General features: G+C 35.1%; 1 protein-coding gene and 1 long non-coding RNA gene across 3 annotated transcripts; one reads left to right on the top strand and one right to left on the bottom strand.

Annotated features, from left to right (window-relative positions):
- Positions 1–1,058: 1,058 nt before the first annotated feature.
- LOC122056095 lies at positions 1,059–5,455 on the top strand. Its single transcript, XM_042617878.1, has 3 exons — positions 1,059–1,224; positions 1,320–1,374; positions 5,176–5,455. The coding sequence occupies exons 1-3, from the start codon at positions 1,119–1,121 to the stop codon at positions 5,333–5,335; spliced, it is 321 nt and encodes a 106-aa protein (XP_042473812.1). The 5' UTR covers positions 1,059–1,118; the 3' UTR covers positions 5,336–5,455.
- A 329-nt stretch (positions 5,456–5,784) lies between these two features.
- Positions 5,785–15,050, bottom strand: LOC122056094. 2 transcript variants are annotated; one of them, XR_006133023.1, is made up of 3 exons: positions 14,707–15,050; positions 7,265–13,186; positions 5,785–6,063 (listed from the first exon to the last, which is right to left on the bottom strand). It is a non-coding gene; the product is annotated as an uncharacterized LOC122056094 (long non-coding RNA). The 2 variants fall into 2 exon arrangements; XR_006133024.1 differs by having other exon boundaries at positions 5,785–6,060.
- Positions 15,051–20,196: the final 5,146 nt, after the last annotated feature.

The following is a 20,196-nucleotide window of genomic DNA, read 5'->3' as shown; positions in this document are numbered from 1 at the left end:
ATCACGGGTGGCTACTAACCATTAGTGCAAATGGCTAAGACATGAGGAAGGTTATGCTCGGTCACGCCGAGTTTCGACCCCAAGACCTTATGTGATAACACCTCATGTCTTAATCATCACACCACCCCGAAATTATGCCATGCACCCCCAATCAACATGCATTAGTGGTGGAGTAGGAAGCTTCTCCTTTAATGCCAATTTTTTTTCATAAAGTGTGTTGTAATGGGATTATATTTGGTTAGGGATAATCAGTCTTGTAATTTAATTTTGATTATATTACCAGATTAATTATTTTATTTGGTGCCATTTTAACAATAAAAGAATAAAATTTTATAATATAGATTACAAAGCTAACAATATGTAATTTAATTATAGTCTAAGATTTAAATGTCAAATATAACTTTAATCTCATATCTCCGATTAAATCAAGCCCTCGGGCCTTGTCACTAGAGAAATATGATTTGATTTCTGACCTATATAAATACTGTTCAAATTATCTCATGCCCCTATCTAGAAAAGCCGTTCGATTAAGGTTGAATAAACCTATGTGATTTATCCTCTTCCAAAGTGTATGAATTCATCCTAAAATGACCACTAAAGTAACAACTTCCCCTTTTATCATCAACTAAATATATTAGTGCCCCGAGCACGACAGAACGGTAAGACACCTAATGGATATATCATGCATCGAAGGTTCGAATTTCAAGACTGGTAAGCACCATATTCAAACTAGTGGGACAACTAAGTTTCTGTCTGTAAGACTACTTGTACTTCCAGATTTATTTAATGGATAAATTAGGAGAAATGTTACCTATTTCTAAATTAGTCAAGATATGGATACCTGAATGAAAAAAGAAAAAAAAAAAAGAAAAAAAAAGTTAGAGAATGTTTTTTTTTTTCAAAGTCAACATCTTAAAAAAATAGTACATATAATTGTTGATTTATTTTAAGACGAATTTAAATTTAATTACAAAGACATACAAGGTCAGGTTTCTAATTTGGTGGGCCAAAGTATCATATTTTGGACCTTAATGGGCTTTATATAACACTTTATGCTGTTGCCGCGGTGTTGTGTGCTACGCGAAGAAACCCTAGAAGCCAGCCTCCAATCTACCGCCATGGCGAAGAACCGCAACAAGAGGGGCAAGAACAAGAACGATTTAAACAAGGACGGAGCCATGTCGATCGACGTCTCCACTGATGCAGTCACAGATGCTCCTCAACGTCTGTACTCGTGCATTGTCTCGGTTCTACTCTATTTGCAGTCAATTTAGTTTTTTTATTCCTTCTCATTCTCGTCTATTGTTAATCGATTACAGAAATGGATACGTCCGAGGGGAAAAATTCAAATTCATTCCTTGGTGCCATCGACAGGTTAGCAACACCTCAGAATGAAAGTTTTTTTTTTTGCTTCAATTTTCGAATTTGGATTGGATTTTTCTAATTCTCCCTTTTTCATGTTGCTTCTACCAAAATTTTCTTGTCTCATGTTCTTGTACTTATCATAAAACATGTTTTGAATTTACTGGTTATGAACTATAAGCAGTAATGTAAAGATGAAAATATGAATGCATTTAGGATAAATATTAGGGTTTAAGCAACTTTTTCTTGTTTATGAACTCGTTTTTTATAAACTAAACATTGTTTGACCAGCAATTTAATAAGTTTTAGACTTGTTAGTCCTTATGCTCATTGCTATTCCTGTTCCTTGCAGTTTTTACAATCTGAAGTGATGAAAGAAGCTTGTTAGTGTGTTAATGGCCATGTTCGCTATTGGCTCATGTTGTATTTTCTAATTTAATTACAGCTTAATGTCAGATATATTAGTGCTACTGCTATACTTGTTCTTGTATTCTCTCAAATTTAGAGCTTAATATCAGATATATTAATGCTCCTGGCCTACTGCTATACTTGTTCTTGTATTCTCTCAAATTTAGAGCTTAATGTCAGATATATTAGTGCTACTGCTATACTTGTTCTTGTATTCTCTCAAATTCAATCTCCTTTGACGTGTGACCATGCCATGACGCTTAATATCCAAAGCTTTCCTGTATTTCCCTTCAAGTTCATTCTGTATCCGGCTGTGTGTTCTAAAAACATCATAAAAAACATAAGGTCTTTATATTATTTGTATTCTTAGATATAATCTTGAAAGTTGTTGATATGTTTGACAATTGATCCTGAGTGGCCACTAAAAATTGTTTTCATCCTTTGATCTTGTTCCTCCTGCTGTTTATGGTTAACTTTGATAATTGTCATTTCTTAGCGTAATGTTAATACAAGTTTACTTACAAGTTTAGTTCGGTCCAGCTAATTGTGTTTTTTTTTCCAATATAAATAGAAGAAGACTACAGTGAACTTTCTCAGATTACAAGATGCGGTAATAATTATCTGTAATTCCATTTTAGAGAGTGATCATCCATCGTAAATATGTTGATAGAAAGAATTGAAACCCCATTTAGGTAGGTACTTTTTCTAGTGAAACCTGCATGTTCTGGTTTTGAGCAAAGAAATTTTAGTCTAAAAGTGTCTCAAAAGTAACCAACACTTATGGTGAGATCAAAAGAAGCTGATAGTTGAGTGTGCTTGATTTCTAAGCATAAAACTTAGCTAAAAGCTGTTCGAGACTATGTCAAGGAATTTACTTCCTTGATGTTGGATATTTCCAACATGTCCGAGGAGGACTAACTTTACAACTTTCTGAACGGTTTGCAACCGTGGGCGCAAATTGAACTTCGAAGGCAGAATGTGCGGGATTTTCCTGGTGCTATCATTGCTGCGGATGCCTTGGCCAATTTTCACTCCAACAAGGAGAGTTTGGAGACTTCTTCCCCTCCCAAAGTCATGAAGAATCGAAAGGCGAAGGAGGTGGAACGAAAGAAAGATGCGGCTAGCAGTCGGCGGAATGGTGGGAAGGATCATTCTGTAGCTCAAGGAAACAACAACTTGAAGAGTCAAGGTTGTTTTCTATGCAACGGGCCTCACTTGGTGCGGGAGTGCCCCAAGCGAGAGAAGTTAAATGTTCTCTTGGCAGTAGAGAACGAGGAGTGCCACGAAGAGGAAGTTGCTGCTTTGGTTAATCCTTTACATTTGCTGAATTCAATTGTTGGTTTTGAGGCTAACAAAAATGAAGGAAACGTGGAGGTATACTCAGAGCAGGTTGGCAAAGTCAAGGGGACGATGCCAAAGAAGGAGGCCCGCCAACGGAAGAGTTCGACGAGGGCATCGACTTCATCGGGTGGGGGTGGTTTGTTACCCCCTTAAGTTTGGCGACTAGGCTGGACATGAAGGATTGGCTCGTTGCTCCTTGATCCAGCCTATTGGGCATGTGCGCGGGGCACATGCCAAGCAGCGGAGCATTTGGGCGGCGCGGGGCTGTCCAAGCCCAAGTCTGGCAGGAGGCAGACTTGGCAAATATTCAAGGCGTAGCATGCGCGCAAGGCATGCCAAGCGGAGCGGCGGTGCGGGGCTGCCCAAGCCCAAGTCTTACATGAGGAAGATTTGGCAAAACAGCAAGCATGGCATGGGCGCAGGCCATGCCAAGCAGCAGATTGGCAGTGCGTGGGGCACTGTCCAAGCCCAAGTCTGCAGGAGGCGGACTTGACAAACCAGCATGCGTGGCATTGGCGAAAGTCATGCCAAGGAGCAGATTGGCAGTGCGCGGGGCGCTGTCCAAGACTAAGTCTGCAGGAGGCGGACTTAGCAGCGAAGCGAGCGTGACATGTATGCTAGACATGCCAAGCGGCCAGTGGAGCAGCAGCATGGGGCTGTCCAAAGCCCAAGCCTTAGTTGAGCAAGGCTTGGCAATGATCTGGGCGTGGCTGTGCACAAGCCATGTCGATGTTGCGGATACGGTAGCACGCGGGGTGCTACCCAAGCCCAAGTCGTGCATGTGGCAGACTTGGCATTGTGGCGAGCAAGGCATGTGTGCTGGGCATGCCGAAGCAGCAAAGGCAAATAGACGGGACTTGTCCGTTGTGCGGGCAAATGGATTGCTCGTGTTGCCGACGGAGTAGACAGACGGACTTGTCTATGGCAACGAAGGTGCGGGCAGAGGGACTTGCCCGTGGCGCCAAGGAAGCGAGCAGACGGGACTTGTTCGTGGTGCCAAAGAGATTGAGCCGTGGGCCGAGCACTTGGTGTGCAAACATGCTTTGGCGCGGGGCCAAAGAGACGGAGCCGTGGGCCGAGCACTTGACGTGCAAACATGCTTTGGCGCGGGGCCAAAGAAGCGGAGCCATGGAGAAACGCAGACAGGTGGACTGTTCGTGGTGCGGATAGATGGACTGCCCGTGGTGCCAAAGGTGGACAGATGGACTGTTCGTGGTGTCGAAGACTTGGAGCCGTTGTACGAACACTGGGCCGCAGATGGATTGTTCGTGGGTGCCAACAAAGCCAGGACGTGGTCAAGCACAAGGGGTGCGGATTGACACTTGGCGTGGACCAATGCGGTGAAGCCATGGGCCGAAGAACAAGCGGAACATGCTGACACTTGGCGTGGATCCAATGCAGCATTATGATGGAGCAAGCACATGGGTGCAGGCTGCCACTTGGCATGGAGCCAATGGAAGCCAAAGACACTTGGACATGGCTGTTTTGTAAGTTGAGGAAGTTATGTCCATGTGGCACAAGTGGTTGGTGTAACCACCACGTAATCTCCTTTGTAACCGCCGCCTATGCATGATAAATAGGCATGGTGGATTCATTGGCAAGGCATCCAAGAATTTGCCTTCGCAAACTCCCCACGAATTTGCTCACAATGCACACTCCTTGGGCACACCCTTGCACCTTTGGCACTCTCTTGGCACTCCCTCTTGGATGCCTTGCCAATGAACCCACCATGCCTCTTTATCATGCATAGGCTGCCACTTGGCATGGAGCCAATGGAAGCCAAAGACACTTGGACATGGCGGTTTTGTAAGTTGAGGAAGTTATGTTCATGTGACACAAGTGGTTGGTGGCTCACCTCAGCAGATATTGGCTTATTACTCAAGTTTTCCTTATGCTGCTATTTTTCTCAAATGATTCCGTTTCCTATTCTTAGTTGTAATAATTCAATATAATGATTCTATTTTCCTTATGCTGCTCTTTCTTTTTGAAGATATCATTAGCTCGTTACCATTTTGAATCTTTCTCATTTGTGATTTCTCCTGTCTTGCCCCATGCTGGAATCAGGAAGATCAAGAAAGCTGGACGAGTGACGAGATCCAAGAACCTCCGGAAACTTAAACGCGTAGCCAAAGCGATTACAAAAAACGAGAAGGGTGAAGAAAAACAATTTAAGATGAAAAGCAGGACGCAGAGGGTTCAGATGGCCAAGACCCTTTACAATTAGCTCAATCTTATATATTCTTAGTTTGTTGTTTTGAGTGCATGAATTGTGGATTTGTAGCCAGTTTTTTTGCCACTTATATAGATTTGTGTCAAATAATTATTATTTTATGGTATTCTCTGAGTATTTTTTTTAATCTAGAAAATCTACAAAGTTTCTTTTGGATCAACCACTCTTTTTTTAAGGTAAAAGAGAAAATCAATATTAATATAGATGTAGTTGCGTGATCAAATTATAAATTTACGTGAAATTATGACTTCAGAAATCTCAAGTTTATCAACCAAATGTTCTAAAAGTAATTTAATTGTTCTTACTAATAATTCTTATACTTTGAAACAAATCTATCTCTAAGCCAAGCATAATCTAGTGAAAAATGAGCACCAAAGCTATAATTAGTTGAAATGTTCCAAAATAAAATAAAATAAAATTATTGAATAATTTGGTGTCAGCTCCACCTCAATACTCGGACTCAGATCCAAAAACTTGCAAATTAGGATTCCTCCTCCTCTGCAATCTATTTCTCTGTCTTTCTTTCTTTTCTCTAGCATGGACGACAGCAGCTACAGCAGGAACAGAGTCGTCTTCTTCTACGTTAGCTAATCAAGAGACTATGGCTTCCATGACGATAGGCAGCAAACCTGAGACTTTCCAGCTTGAAGGCCAAACATGGTGAGTTTTATTAATTTCACATCTCTATTGTTCCCCCCTTTTTCTTTCAGCAATTAAATCTGCTGTTGAAAATATTTCATTATTACGATCTGTTTATTTCATTATTTTTTGGAGCTGAAAATTAAATTAATGTTGTTTTTGTTTTAATTTGGCAGGAAATGTTTAAATGAGCTTTCAAGTGATGTTGTGATAGAAGTAGGGGAGATGACTTTCTATCTCCATAAGGTATTATAATTTGTTTTTAATGATCTGAATTTACAAAAATATTATTTTAAAATTTTATTAATGCCAAAATATTTTTGGGTAAATATAAAATAGGCATCCATTATTTATGTTTTTACCTTATTTCTGATTAAAGTGATATGAATGCCCCCTTTAAAATGATCCGTCTAAAATACTTTATATTACCTAATCATTTAGTCATAAAGCTAGTAACTAGTTTCTACAATTTATAAAAGTTAACAACTAATTTTTACATTATATTATTTGATCATTCAATTATGTAGAAATTAACAACTAGCTTCTATAATTATAGAAATTAGAAGTTAATATCTACAACGTATAGAAATTAGCAACTTACTTCTATTACAACAATAATTTTATATCATTTTGATTTTATTTTTTGAATGATAAATTGATTAAAATAATATTTTAACAAGCAAAATAAATAATTAAAACTCAATAACATTTATTATATTTCAAATGAATATTATTTGATCATGATCAATTTTATAGAAGCTAACATGTAGTTTATATTTATATTATTTTATTTTTATTGTTCTGAGTGATAACTTTAATTAAAATAATATTTCAACGCAAACTATGAGTATTTTATAATACTTACTATATTTTAATCGTGATCAAACTTATAAAAATTAATACTTAGACCGTAGTTTCTACACCATATAATTATTACTGGTCAACTTCTACTAGCGGTAGCCGGTAACTTTCACACGTGGTAAAAGTAGATGTTATCTTTTACAATAATGTTAAATAGTATTTTTAAGATAAAATTATGAGAGCAGGGCTCATTTGAATTTTTGCTTTCTTTTAAGAAAAAGGGACTCCTATATAATATAATGTTTTTGCTAATTTGGGGCACTATTTTGAGTTTTTTCCCAATGTTTTTAACATTTTTTTTCTTGAATGTAAAAATATGAGATTGAAGTATTTATTTTATCTTTTAAAAATGATTAATTATTAATTAAAAAAAAGTTGGGTGATAAACATATAAATTTGATGCGGCTATGTTAAGGAATTTACCAGCAAATTAGTGCAGTTTCCACTACTCAACCGGAGCGGCCTCCTCAGGAAAGCAATCAGCGAGTTCCGCGGCGGCGGCGGCGGCGGCGGCGAAGGCAAGGACTCCTCCTGCATCCTCCAGCTGCACGACATCCCCGGAGGCGCCAAGGCCTTCGAGCTCGTTGCCAAGTTCTGCTACGACGTCCGAATCGAGCTCAACGCCCTCAACGTCGTCTCCCTCCGCTGCGCCGCCGAGCACCTCTGCATGACCGAGGACCTCGCCGGCGGAAACCTCATCTTCCAGACCGAGAAATTTCTCGACCAGATCTTCGCCAGCTGGAAGGACTCCACCAAGGCGCTCGAGGCCTGCGAGAGCGTCCTCCCCCAAGCCGAGGACCTTCAGATCGTCTCCAGATGCATCAACTCCCTCGCCTCCAAAGCTTGCGCGGATTCAACCGTCTTCGGATGTCCGGCGGCCGCAAAGACCCCGGACGAGGGCGTCCCGGCTTGGAACGGGATCGTCCCGGCGAAGACATCCAGCTCGGCGTCGATCTCCGACTGGTGGTACGAAGACGTGTTGTTTCTGAGTTTGCCCCTTTTTAAAAGACTCATCTTGGCGATGGAGGCGAAGGGGATGAAGCCGGAGAGCATAGCCGGAGCCCTAATGTTCTACGCCAAGAGGTTCCTCCCGGGGCTCAGCCGCAACCTGAGCTTCCGCGCCGTCTCCGCCCAGGGCGAGCCGGTCTCGGCGCCGTCGGAGAGCGACCAGAGGGTGTTCATCGAAGAGATCGTGGATCTCCTCCCGATGCGCAAGGGCGTGACGACCTCAACCTTCCTCCTCAACATGCTCCGCACCGCCATGATCCTGCGGGCAAGCGCTTCGTGCCGCGAAAACCTAGAGCGGCGGATTGGGTCGCAGCTGGACGAGGCGACTCTGGAGGACATCCTGATCCCCAATTTGGGGTATTCGGTGGAGACGCTCTACGACATCGACTGCGTGCAGAGGATTCTGGACCACTTCATGCAGATCGACCAGTCGCCGGCGGTGGCATTGTCGGGGGTGGTGGACGAAGCGCAGCTGGTGCCGGGGGCGTCGTCGCCGGCGTTAACGCCGCTTACGACGGTGGCGAAGCTGGTGGACGGTTACTTGGCGGAGGTGTCTACGGACGTGAATCTGAAGCCTCCCAAGTTCATGGCACTCACGGCCGCCGTGCCGGACTACGGCCGGCCTCTCGACGACGGCATCTATCGAGCCGTCGACATATACCTCAAGGTAAAAGCCAAAAAGTTCACTTCGCACCAATATCAGTCCCCTGATTGCTAATTCACATCTTGGCTCCCATTTCAGTCGCATCCTTGGCTCACGGAGGCGGAGAAGGAGCAGCTCTGCCGGCTCATGAACTGCCAAAAGCTCTCCCTGGAAGCCTGCACCCACGCCGCGCAGAACGAGAGGCTCCCCCTCCGGGTCATCGTTCAAGTGCTATTCTTCGAGCAGCTCCGCCTTCGAACCTCGGTCGCGAGCTGGTTCTTCGTCTCCGACAACCTGGAGAATCCCCCCAACGCCGCCCGTGTAACCCAGGCCAGCCTTTTGCTGCAAAAGACCACCAGCCGCGCAACCCGAGCGGAGGTCGTCGACGCGCAACGAAGGGAGAGCGAGCGGAATGTCGACGTGAGGCAGCGGATCATCGACCTCGAGAAGGAATGCCTGGGCATGAAGAAGGAGATCGAGAAGCTCGGGAAGCCAAAGGCTGCTGCATGGAGCATCTTCGCTAGGATGAAGCCCAAGCCGAGGAAAGAAGCCAATTGTTGATGTGCTCTCGAAGCTATCTCAGGGGGTAAAATGTAAGTGTACTCTCTTTGCACCACTTTTTTTCAGGCACAATTGTTCTTGTAAACTTTTTAATCAATTTCATGGACAATAACTTGCGTAGATTAAAAAAGAAAGAAAGAAATACTGATCAATGGTATATAAAAAGGTTGTGAAGAAATCAAGTGTTCCTTTGGTCATGAGTTGTGTAAAACTGTTTTAGGGCATTCTAATGTAAGGTCCGTGTGAGAGTTCTGTAAAATAAAAAAAAAGCTCAATAAGAAAGTTTGAATCATTATAGAAATGAAGTTTGAGACTTATAGTTTAAAAGTAGTAGTGAAAATTTAAATTTACTCTTTGTCTTTTATACGTTATGTTGACTAAAAAATCTCACTTAAAATTTTAACTATTGGAGATATTTCAATAAATTTTTATAAAAATTTAAGTTCATTTAGAATTTTAACGTTTGATATGTCTGAAAAATATTTATCATTCTTTATCTGTAAATTTGAGTTGGTAATGGTGTTGCTATTAGGATCTTGGTGTTTGAAACTAATAACTACATACATAGCAATTAAATAATTGTTTATAAAATATCTTATCACAAGCCCAAACCATTAGCACAGAAGATGAGAATAGATGCATTACAACAAGGACATCGATATTTGAGACAAACATTAGAAGAAAATGGATAAAGGCTTTATAAACTTATAGTACGGTTGACCTTCAATAGCAACAGTTTGTCCTTTTTTGGCAAGAGTTCTACTAAAGATGAAATTTATTATTCCAAAATGTAGTAAAGCTAAGAAAGCTCAACTGTGATTCAAAAAGAAAAACCGTGATTTCTTGTTTGTCAAACATTAGTTTTCTCTAGGGGTTGTATATAGTAGGATATCAAAAATTTTATATTATATCATATTAAAAATTTCTATATTTAAAAAATATATACTGAACTAAAATTTTAGTATACCGAAATTTTGGTATATTGAATTTTCAATATAATTAAATGACATATTGTTCATACTAAAATTATTTGGTATTTTGATATTTTCGATATATTTGATATACCAAAATTATAAAAGGAAAAAATATTTATCTAACACCATAGTATGGTCATATTAAAATTATTTGATATTTCAGTATAATTGATATATTGAAATTATAAAAGAAAAAAATTATTTAACACCATAGTATGGTGTTGAATTTTAAAAATCAGTACTCATACGGTAATCTTCTTTTCATAAAAGCTTTTATTTTTTTCTAATATTTTAACTGTATATGATTTATAATTCTACCAATATTAACCGTTTGTTTTTCTCTACATATTCATATTTAATTTTTGTTGTTGCTTATTTTACAGTTCCTAATGTGAAAATTGTTAGAAATTATTATTAAATATAGTTTCTTATGCTCTCTCTACATAACATCCTAGTTAAATCATGTGATCTTATGCTCTCTCTACATAACATCCTAGTTAAATCATGTGAAGGAACATAGCCAGGATACATAAAAAACTTACTTGTTTGTTTCCTTTAGAGATACATGAACGTGATGATAGATTATAACTATATGAAAATCAGTAATAGATTTCAGATATTATTCGAAGTAATAGATATAAAATTACTGAAGTAGACGCACGTGAAGTAAAAGGGTCAATTTATTACTTCACTATACAATTACCGAAGTCTATCACTGCTCCAAATCTGGTTCAAAATCAGACCATTCTCAAAGTAAAAAGACTCTATTACTTCATCGAGATCAATAAAAGTATTGAAGTGGTTGATGATATATTACCTCATAGGTTACATTGATTGACGAAGTAAAATATATATACGACTTCACAACTTTTGTATTCTGGTGTAGTAAATGTTTAATTTTACTTTTGCATAATTTAGCTTGGTCAAAGTATTTTTTATTATATTACTTCATCGAGTATAGAAGTAATAAAACATATTTTACTATAATAAAAAAATTTAATTTAGCAAAGTAATACATACGAACAATTTCACAAATTTGATCAGTGACAAAGTAAATAGTTTCTTTAACTACGCCACTATTTAAATTTATTAAAGTCTTTTATGTTGTATTACTCCATCATTTGTATTTATAATGTTGACGTAATTGATCATATATTACTATAATAAAATTTTAATTAACAAAAGTGTATATCATAATAGTTTACTATAACACAATATTTTTCACCACCAAAATTGAACACATATATCACTAATATATATCAAATACAACCCAAAAGTGTATTCATAAAAGTCATGTTTAACCATAACCCAAAAATTTTTGTATCTATAAATATCTAAATACAATCTAAAATTTATATCATAGCCTACGCTTAGGCACCCACATAGAAGTAGACGAATTCACTCTATTCACTTCTGACTTCATCATACTAAGATTGTTTGTAATACTATTTATTTTTTGATACTGCAAACTGAAGTATTAACAGAAGTTTGAGGGTCAATGAAAAATGACTCAATATTTTATAAAGAAAATATTTCATAAAGAAAAAATTCACCTTCCTCTCCAATTATGGATCTTCATCTAAGATTATCTCTTTCATATACTGCATCACACAATATCCACATTCAACACTACCATTTTGTTTAAGATTACCCTAATAAAATTAAAAATGTCATGCAAAAAGTCACAATCCAAATAATAAGAATTATTAATTGATGTCTAAATACATAGTCACAATGTATATTATCAATTGTTTAAAACCAGGTCCTTTTGAAAATACCCCTTGATGCATTGTATATCTTGACACCACTACTTTATATTGTAAAAAATAGAAAGTTATTTTTTCAACCTATAATGAATTGAATGCATTCAAAATCAGTATAATCTATTACCTACTTGGTCATAATAGTTTGCCAAGTATGGTCTTGGTTCCTGTTACTCAAAGAGTCCAATAAATATATCATATTCTTATCTTCATTAATTATAGTCAGAATCCAATGATACTTGCACAAATGAAAATATAATATTGACTAGCATGTAGTTGGAATTGATAAATAATTAAAATCTTAGCCAGTGTTTTATGGGATGAAGAAGATGCTATCTTTGTTCGATCCAACTGAGCAGCAATATGTTGTGACAATTTACTACCTTTTTCACCCACATCGCATGTAGGTATGTGACCAGGATTTATAAATGAAACATACTCAACTCTATTTTCTTTCTTCAAGTATTTGTAAAAGTAACTACAAGGTAATGACAATGTAATGGTAAAAAATCACATCTTTAATTTCATATTTTAATTATCTTGTTCTATAAAAAAAATAGAAGGGAGAAAAACATGGATGCCAATATCAGAAAAAGTTTGTTAGTCCTATTCACATCTCCCTCGATGCTAATTTTGCATGATATGTCTATGAAATATTAGGAATAGAAGAACTATAAAAGGTTTACAATGACTCAACTCTAATCTATATAATCTTCAGCAACATTCTTAGTCTATAATCCATGAAACAAACAAACTTGATGAGTATATTGTGATTGATGGACCTAGAGAATCAGTTTACAACAAATGAAAAAAAAATTAGGTTAGATTGGATGATAGAGGACCCTAGATAATTTAGTATGTATTCATCCATAAGTCCATAACACTGAAAAAAAAATGAATATAGATGCATATATATGTAAAAAAATTTATTTGAGCATCTATTCTATAATAAATCCATTTCAGAACAATCTTTTCAATTAACAAAATGAACAACAAAATAAGAAAACATTTCAAAGGAAAGGAGCCCGTACTAGAATTTAGAAAAATAGTACATTTATTCTCTGTATCATACTCCCTCTTTCTATAATTAGATTCTTAAATAGGGTACCAAATTCAAGTGAATAAAACAAAAATAATTTTAGAACTAAAATGAAGGATAGTAAGAAGCCTCAAGGACAATATAGGCTTCACCTTCCAAACAAAATCAAGTAAATATGGGCAAAATATGGAAGCCAAATTTATTAAAAACTAACATATCAAAGAGTTTAGTAGGTGTACGCGGTACGCCAATGGCCAGAATTGAAGATCAAACATCTGAATCTATCCACTTATATTTATCAAAGAGTTATTCTTCAACTTTTTTGGGGAAGCCCACCCTTTAGAAGTTTGAATGGATCTAGTGATGGGGAAAAAAATATATAAATGTCCATCAGTAATTCATTTTAACTCTATGAAGAAAATTGGAACTTATAACATTGGTCTCAAAGTTTTGCTAGATTATAGTTGTTCTCAAAAAAATATAACCTTATTCTCAAAATTGGAACTCTATTATTTATATCCTTGTTCTCAAAGTTCTATTAGATAGGAACTTATAACAATACCGGGATAGTGGAGACTATTAATTACCACGATAACCAACAGCTTACTACTATTGAGAATAAGCATATAAATAACACAACATTCATCTTATTGTTTTGTGGTCTGAGTTTCCACACTTTCCGAAACTAGCATGATATGCACATTAATGTGTTACATAACTAACTAGCAAATTGTGAAATAGAAAATCTAAACAAAAGTAGAATAGATATAACCTATGATAGCAAACAATTTCAACCATGAATTTAACCAGCACATTAGAAATAAAAACATGAAGTAGAAATAAAAGGAGACTAATCAAATTGTAGTTGATGTATTAAAAAGCTATTAATTCAACTTGGGCAAGAGTATCCAACATGGAAATAGATCTAAGTGTTAAACACACCCACAAGAGTCCAAAAATACTCCTTTATCACCATTCTTACAGTTAGTGCTTCTAAATTATCTTAACCACCACCTTAAATAAGTTGTACCATGTCTTTACATTTGTTTTTTTACTCGAAATTAGGCAGGAAATTATTAAGTGGAGTAGGATAGAGAACGTCAATGAAAACTTCATTTTCATATTTGGGTATCCCATGTTGTCTTCTATTATAAGAACAAATTTAAATTCCAAAATATTCAAGTGTCGGCATGTACAGAAATGAAGTAACACAAGCATGTAAACTGTATGACAATGATTGATTAAGCAAAAAACCAAAAACAAAAAAAAATAGAAGGCACGATGAATAGTACGTTTTACTAGTGCAACCATCTCTTACATCCTTTAGTTCATTCTTTAGTTTACTGATTTTGATAGCTCTTATCAATATGTTTGTCATGTCTGTCGTGTTTGTCTTATCAACATTCTGCCGAGTTATATTGAAAAAAGATACATCCATGAAGTAATTGTCTAGCAAAGTTAGGGGAAATGTGTAGTAATAAGCAAGCTAGGGAAAATATAGAATGTACATAGTTTCACTTGTTCCTATGAATCAAGATATCAAAGAACATAAATCCACTGGGGACCATTAGATATTACTACATGTAACATTGAAAAGAAACAATAAAGTATGAGCACACAAAATACATTCTAATAACAATTAAAAACAAAGGCAAGACGAGACCAACTTGGTTGCGTTGCCTCACGCTCACACACATATGCGTGCATTCGACCCCACAGATGGATCTTAAATCATAATACAATGCTAGTGAAGTACTCCAAAGGTGAAAAAGGGGACAATTTGAGAAATTTAGAGAAGGAAAAAAAGAGGGTTCTAAGAAAGGAAAAGGAGGAGGAAATAAGATTAGGGATTTAGAGAAGAAGAAGAAGAAGATTACCTGTGGATTTGGATTCCTTATCCTCGGAAACCCTCACCATGCCTGAGAATGACCCCTAACAAACTCACGCACCTTTTCCCTTCTGTTAGCTCTTGCTTTCCATCCTCCTCCACATTCCCGTGCACATTGGATTGCTGTGAGGTAGGAATGAGATTCACGATGCTAGACGCGGAAGGGACACGTTTGGTAGCAAAAGACGCAACACTAGAGCGAGGATCCTCCATCGGCTACTTCCGAGAGAGGCAGATCCATGCTTTTAGGGTTCACGACGATGGAATGTTGGAGATGAAAAATCTGTTGCGTAGGGTTTTTGCGAAATGGGGATTGAGTGAAAAAATTAGGGATATAAGGGAAAAGTGTTTTGATTGGATAAAATTTATTACTTTAACACTTACAAAATTAAATTTTATTTTATAATTTATTACTTCATCGAATAAATATTACGAAATAAAATATCAATTAAAATTTAAAAAATTGTGGTCCGTATTTTTTAACCTATGAAGTCTAAAATAGTATTTACTTCATCATTTTTATAACCGAAGTTGATTACTAGATATTACTTCATAAATTTTAATCGCCGAAGTAACCTTTGGCCAAGTCTATACCCGATTTTCACATAGTATATTGTTGTTGCTCTTGGCTTTCTTTTAACCAAGCAATGCCTTAAATTTTGATGGAAACCCATTGTCAACCCTTTCTAGCAGTTAGATACTTTCTCAATCAGTAAACTCCACTTGGAACTCATTAAACTCAAGTCCCTGCAGATGGGCGGTAATTGGTTGTGATAGAAATGGATATGTGACTTCAACTGAGTTTCCCGCATAATGAATTTCTGGTTCTCTAGGCAAAGAAATTGGGTTGCTTAGTTGTATAAAGAAACTAAATCTTGTTGTCAATGATCTTTCTAGATTTATTCTCTCAGAAATAGGCAATTGCACCCTTCTTGAACACTTGAAACTCTCAAACAATTCTCTTTCAGATGAGATACCAGTGACCCTTCAGAATCTCAAGAAGTTATCAAACTTGTCGCTTTACAATAATTTGCTGAGTGGCAATATATCGAGTCTTTTGTTCTAGAGATCACCTTTTGAGACTATTTATCTTGATCACAACAACCTCAATGGCTCAATTCCTTCCTACAATGGAAATGCATGTAACGTTAAATTCTATGACATGGTCAAAATAATCTTTCTGGTACTTTGCCTTCTTCAATTGGTAATTACAGTCAATTTTAGGAGCTTTATCTAAATGTGAACTACTTGACAGGACTTAATCCCATGACCATAGATGATCTCACACAAATGGATGTTGGTCAAAATGATCTAGCAGAGAACGTCTCTTTTAGCTCAAAAACAACATACAAGTTGGAGAGATTAATTTTTACTTACAACTGATTTGACGATGAACTTCCAATTGCATTGGGAAATTGCTCTAACTTGAAGTTCTTTGCTGCCTCTAATAATCACTTATCGGGAATAACACCACCAAAACTTGGCTTGTTGGCAAAGCTTAAGACTCTTAACCTATTTAATAATTATTGGTGCGGTTAGCACTAACGATCTAAGTCAAGTTTTGATGAATGACAAAGTAAGTTAAGTTAGATTTGTTATGATCTAACACTTTGACTCAGTGTGCAGGAGAAGTCCAGATAGGTCGACGTGCTAACCGGATATCTGGCACGAAACCCAGCTAGGTCGATGGGTTGACCAAATAGCTGGCACGAAGCCCAGCTAGGTCGACGAGCTGATTGGATAGCTGACACGAAGTCCAGCTAGGTCAATGGGACGACTGGATAGCTGGCACGAAGTCCAGACAAGTCGACGGGCTGACCAGATATCTGACAGGTAAGTTAAGGTAAATCACTGGAGGGGAGTGACTTGGTGAGGACGCATTCCTAGTCAGGAAACTTAGGCGTCGATCCAACTTAGAACCATTTCGGAAATCTAAGTTGAGATCGTGACTAGATTCTGGTCTTGGGGAGATAGAATCTAATTACTACTCTATTTGAATATAATTGTGCTAACATTTTATTTTGCAAGGTAGTATAACTTTTATTTTGCCTCGGACTAACATTTTTTTTTTTTGTAGGAAAACGAGTTTCTGGAAAATGGTGGTTCGAGTGCCCGGAAGGGATCTGGGCGCCCAGAGTTGGTTCAGGCACCCGGAAGGAAAATTCTATCCTGACAGCTAGGAGCGCGCCGATTGGTCTGACGACGTCACAATCTAGGTGCCTGAAAGGGATCCGGGCGCCCGGAGCACTCCTATTGACTCATTTCCTTTTTCTTGTTGTCGGTATTAGTTTAATAATTCTTATACTTATTTTATAATCATTTGTGCGAATTATTAGTGATTGTCCAACGAAAGCACTCGACGAGTGCGGGCCTTGGAGTAGGAGTCAATGAAGGCTCCGAACCAAGTAAAATTGGTTGTGTTAGCGTTGTCCTTACTTTCCTTATTTCCACTACGTACTCGAATTGATTTTCGAATTCTTAAAGATCGCTATTCACCCCGCCCCCGCCCCCCTTTCGGCAAACTCTATGATCCAACAAGTGGTATCAGAGCAGGTACCACTCTGAATTAGTGCAACCACCAATCGAGCAAAGGGGTTTCTTTTTAAAAGAAAAATAGATATTGTTTTTGTTTAAAAAAATATCCTTACGCCTTTCATTTTTTTCCTCCAAAATTATTTTTCAAAAATTCACTGCCATCTTTTCACCGTTGGTTAGTATTAGCAAAATATCGCACTTACCAAAATTTGAAATAATATTTTTTATTAATATTTTATTATTTTTTTCAAAATTAGTGAAATACTATATTTTTCCCCAGCACTGCTAATCCAAGACACTTCTTTTTTGTTTTTTATCATCAGTGCTTAATGGCTCAAGTCAAAGGACGAAGCATTCACAAACCACCTCCATATGAGATGTACAAGAGACATGAATTCAATCTGTGGAAGATATAGATGGAAACTTTTATCCTCATGAATGACTTCGATGGTGGCATGGCACTGAGAAGATCAACACAAAACTTGGAAGCAAACCAAAAGATAATAAAGTTAATTTCAGATTTATTACCTAACAAGTTACTTGTAGGATAGGAAAGGTCAAGGATGCCCACGAGTTTTGGACCTGCTTGACCAACCTTCACGAGGAGCCATTGGAGTTAGACGATCAAGTCAAAATCAAATCCAGACTCGAGTCAAATCCAACGGAAGAGCCTACTGAATTAAGGGATGCGCTTAAGGTTAGTATAATTTATAAAAAAACTCTATCAATAGTAGAAATTATCTAGATAATTATGAAATTATCCTTAGTATGCTGCATGATTATCTAGATTTTAATCAAGTCAATCAAGACTTCGATCAAAATTGACATCAACCATGACTTGGTCAAACAAAACATTGACTAAATCAATTCAGACACATTAATTAATTCAGAAATAATTAATTCAAATATTAAAATAAAGTTGAATTCAAAAAATAATGAAAAGATTTAGATGAAATCAATAAATACCTAATAAATTATTTAATAATCTAGACAATATCAATCTAGAAAATTCTATCCAAAGCTAAGAAAATTTTAAAGATAAGACTAATTTAATAAATTTAACTAATAATATGAACTTAAAAGATAAATAAAATATAAGGATAAATTCAAACACTCTATTAAAATCAAAACCAAATTTAACAAATTCAAAATTAAATATTAAAGAAAATGTGAAATTAACTATTAATAACAAGTTAAAAATAAACTTTAAAGAAATATAAATCAAACAATTTAATTAATTTTAATTTAAAAATTAATAAAAGCTTAAACATTAACAATAATCTATTAAAGAAAGATAATTCAATTAACTTAATAAAATTAAAAGTGAAAGAAAATTTAAATATTAAATACACTCTTTTAAAGAAGGACAATTTGACCAATTTAATTAATTCAAAATTAAAAACTTAAATTTAAATTACAAATTAAACATTAAATCTTAATTAAAATTAGTCTTAATTATACAAAAATCTTAAAAGAAAAATCAATAATTTAGGGAGAGACTCCAAACTAGTTGGCACTTCCGAAAATAATAACTTATTCGGCAGGGTAATTAAGGTTACATTAAAAAGGGACAAAAGTTTAACTTGACATACGAGACTGATAAAGTTTTATATGATAGTAGGTTAGAGAAGCTCTGTCTATGCATGTCTACAAAGGTATGACTTCGACCTGGTGCATTTGGCTTAGTAGAACTAACTGAAGGTACCCTTTACGAATCCTAACCAGTTAAACCAATGTTTTGTACTAAGTTCAGTGGATTAGACTATTTAGAAAATCTCAAAGACATGGTTAGTCTAATGATATCCAGGTAGCTCACTATAGCCCAGAAGTTTATCCAAAAAATATCTGTTTGTTGAATCCAAAGCTAAACATGAATCTAACACAAAGTTAAACCAAATTCTGAAATTGAATTTAATTCATCTCATAAAATTATAGCATTCCCTAATTAAAAACGTAGATTGGGAGAGATGACTAAGTAATTAAATTAAATTAAAATTAAAATTAAAATTAAATTAAAATTAAATTAAAATTCAATTAAATTAAAATTCAATTAAATTAAATTCAATTAAAATTAAATAATATTAAATTAATTTCAAAAAAAATTAAAATTAAATTTCAATTAAAATTAAATTAAATTAAAATGAAATTAAATGAAATTAAATTAAATTCAAATTAAAATCAAATTCAATTAAAATAAAATAAAATAAAATAAAATAATTAAATTAAAATAAATTCGATTCAATTAAAAAAAATTAAATTAAATTCAACTAAAATTAAATTAAATTAAATTGAAATTATTTTAAAATTAAAAATTAATCTAAATTTAATTTAATTTAATTTAATTTAATTAAAATTAAAATTAAAATTAAATTAAATTAAACTTTAAAATTAAATTAAATTAAACTTTAAAATTAAAATTAAATTAAACTATAAAATTAAAATTAAATTAAACTTTAAAATTAAAATTTAAACTTAAAATTAAACTTAAATTTGAACTTAAATTATAACTTAATTTAAAACATAAATTTAAAACTAAAAATTAAACTTAAATTAAAAACTTAATTTAAAACTTAAATAAATTTAAATCTTAAAATTAAACTTAATTTAAAACTTAAATTAATACTTAATTTAAAACTTAAATAAAAACTTAAAATTTAAACATAAATTTAAAATTAAAATTAAAGCATAAAATTAAAACATAAAATTAAACTTAATTTAAAACTTAAAATTAAACTTAAATTATAACTTAAAATTTAAACTTAAAAAGTAAAATTTAAAATTAAAACTTAATTTAAAAATTATATTAAAACTTAATTTAAAACTTAAAACTTAAAACTTAATTATAAGTAAAATAAAAAAACTAAAATTATAACTTAACTTAAATTAAAATTTAAAATTAACTAAAAATTAAATTAAATTAATATTTATATAAAATTTAAAATTA

Source organism: Zingiber officinale, chromosome 3B (genome assembly GCF_018446385.1).
Source record: "Zingiber officinale cultivar Zhangliang chromosome 3B, Zo_v1.1, whole genome shotgun sequence".
In the NCBI taxonomy this organism is placed as follows: domain Eukaryota; kingdom Viridiplantae; phylum Streptophyta; class Magnoliopsida; order Zingiberales; family Zingiberaceae; genus Zingiber; species Zingiber officinale.
This window is presented reverse-complemented; position numbering and strand designations above follow the sequence as displayed.

Coding starts and splice junctions, on each gene's coding strand:
- LOC122056095 (XM_042617878.1), top strand. CDS start 1,119: ATGGCGAAGAACCGCAACAAGAGGGGCAAGAACAAGAACGATTTAAAC. Junction 1,225..1,319: donor AGTCACAGATGCTCCTCAAC/GTCTGTACTCGT, acceptor AATCGATTACAG/AAATGGATACGTCCGAGGGG. Junction 1,375..5,175: donor TTCCTTGGTGCCATCGACAG/GTTAGCAACACC, acceptor TGCTGGAATCAG/GAAGATCAAGAAAGCTGGAC.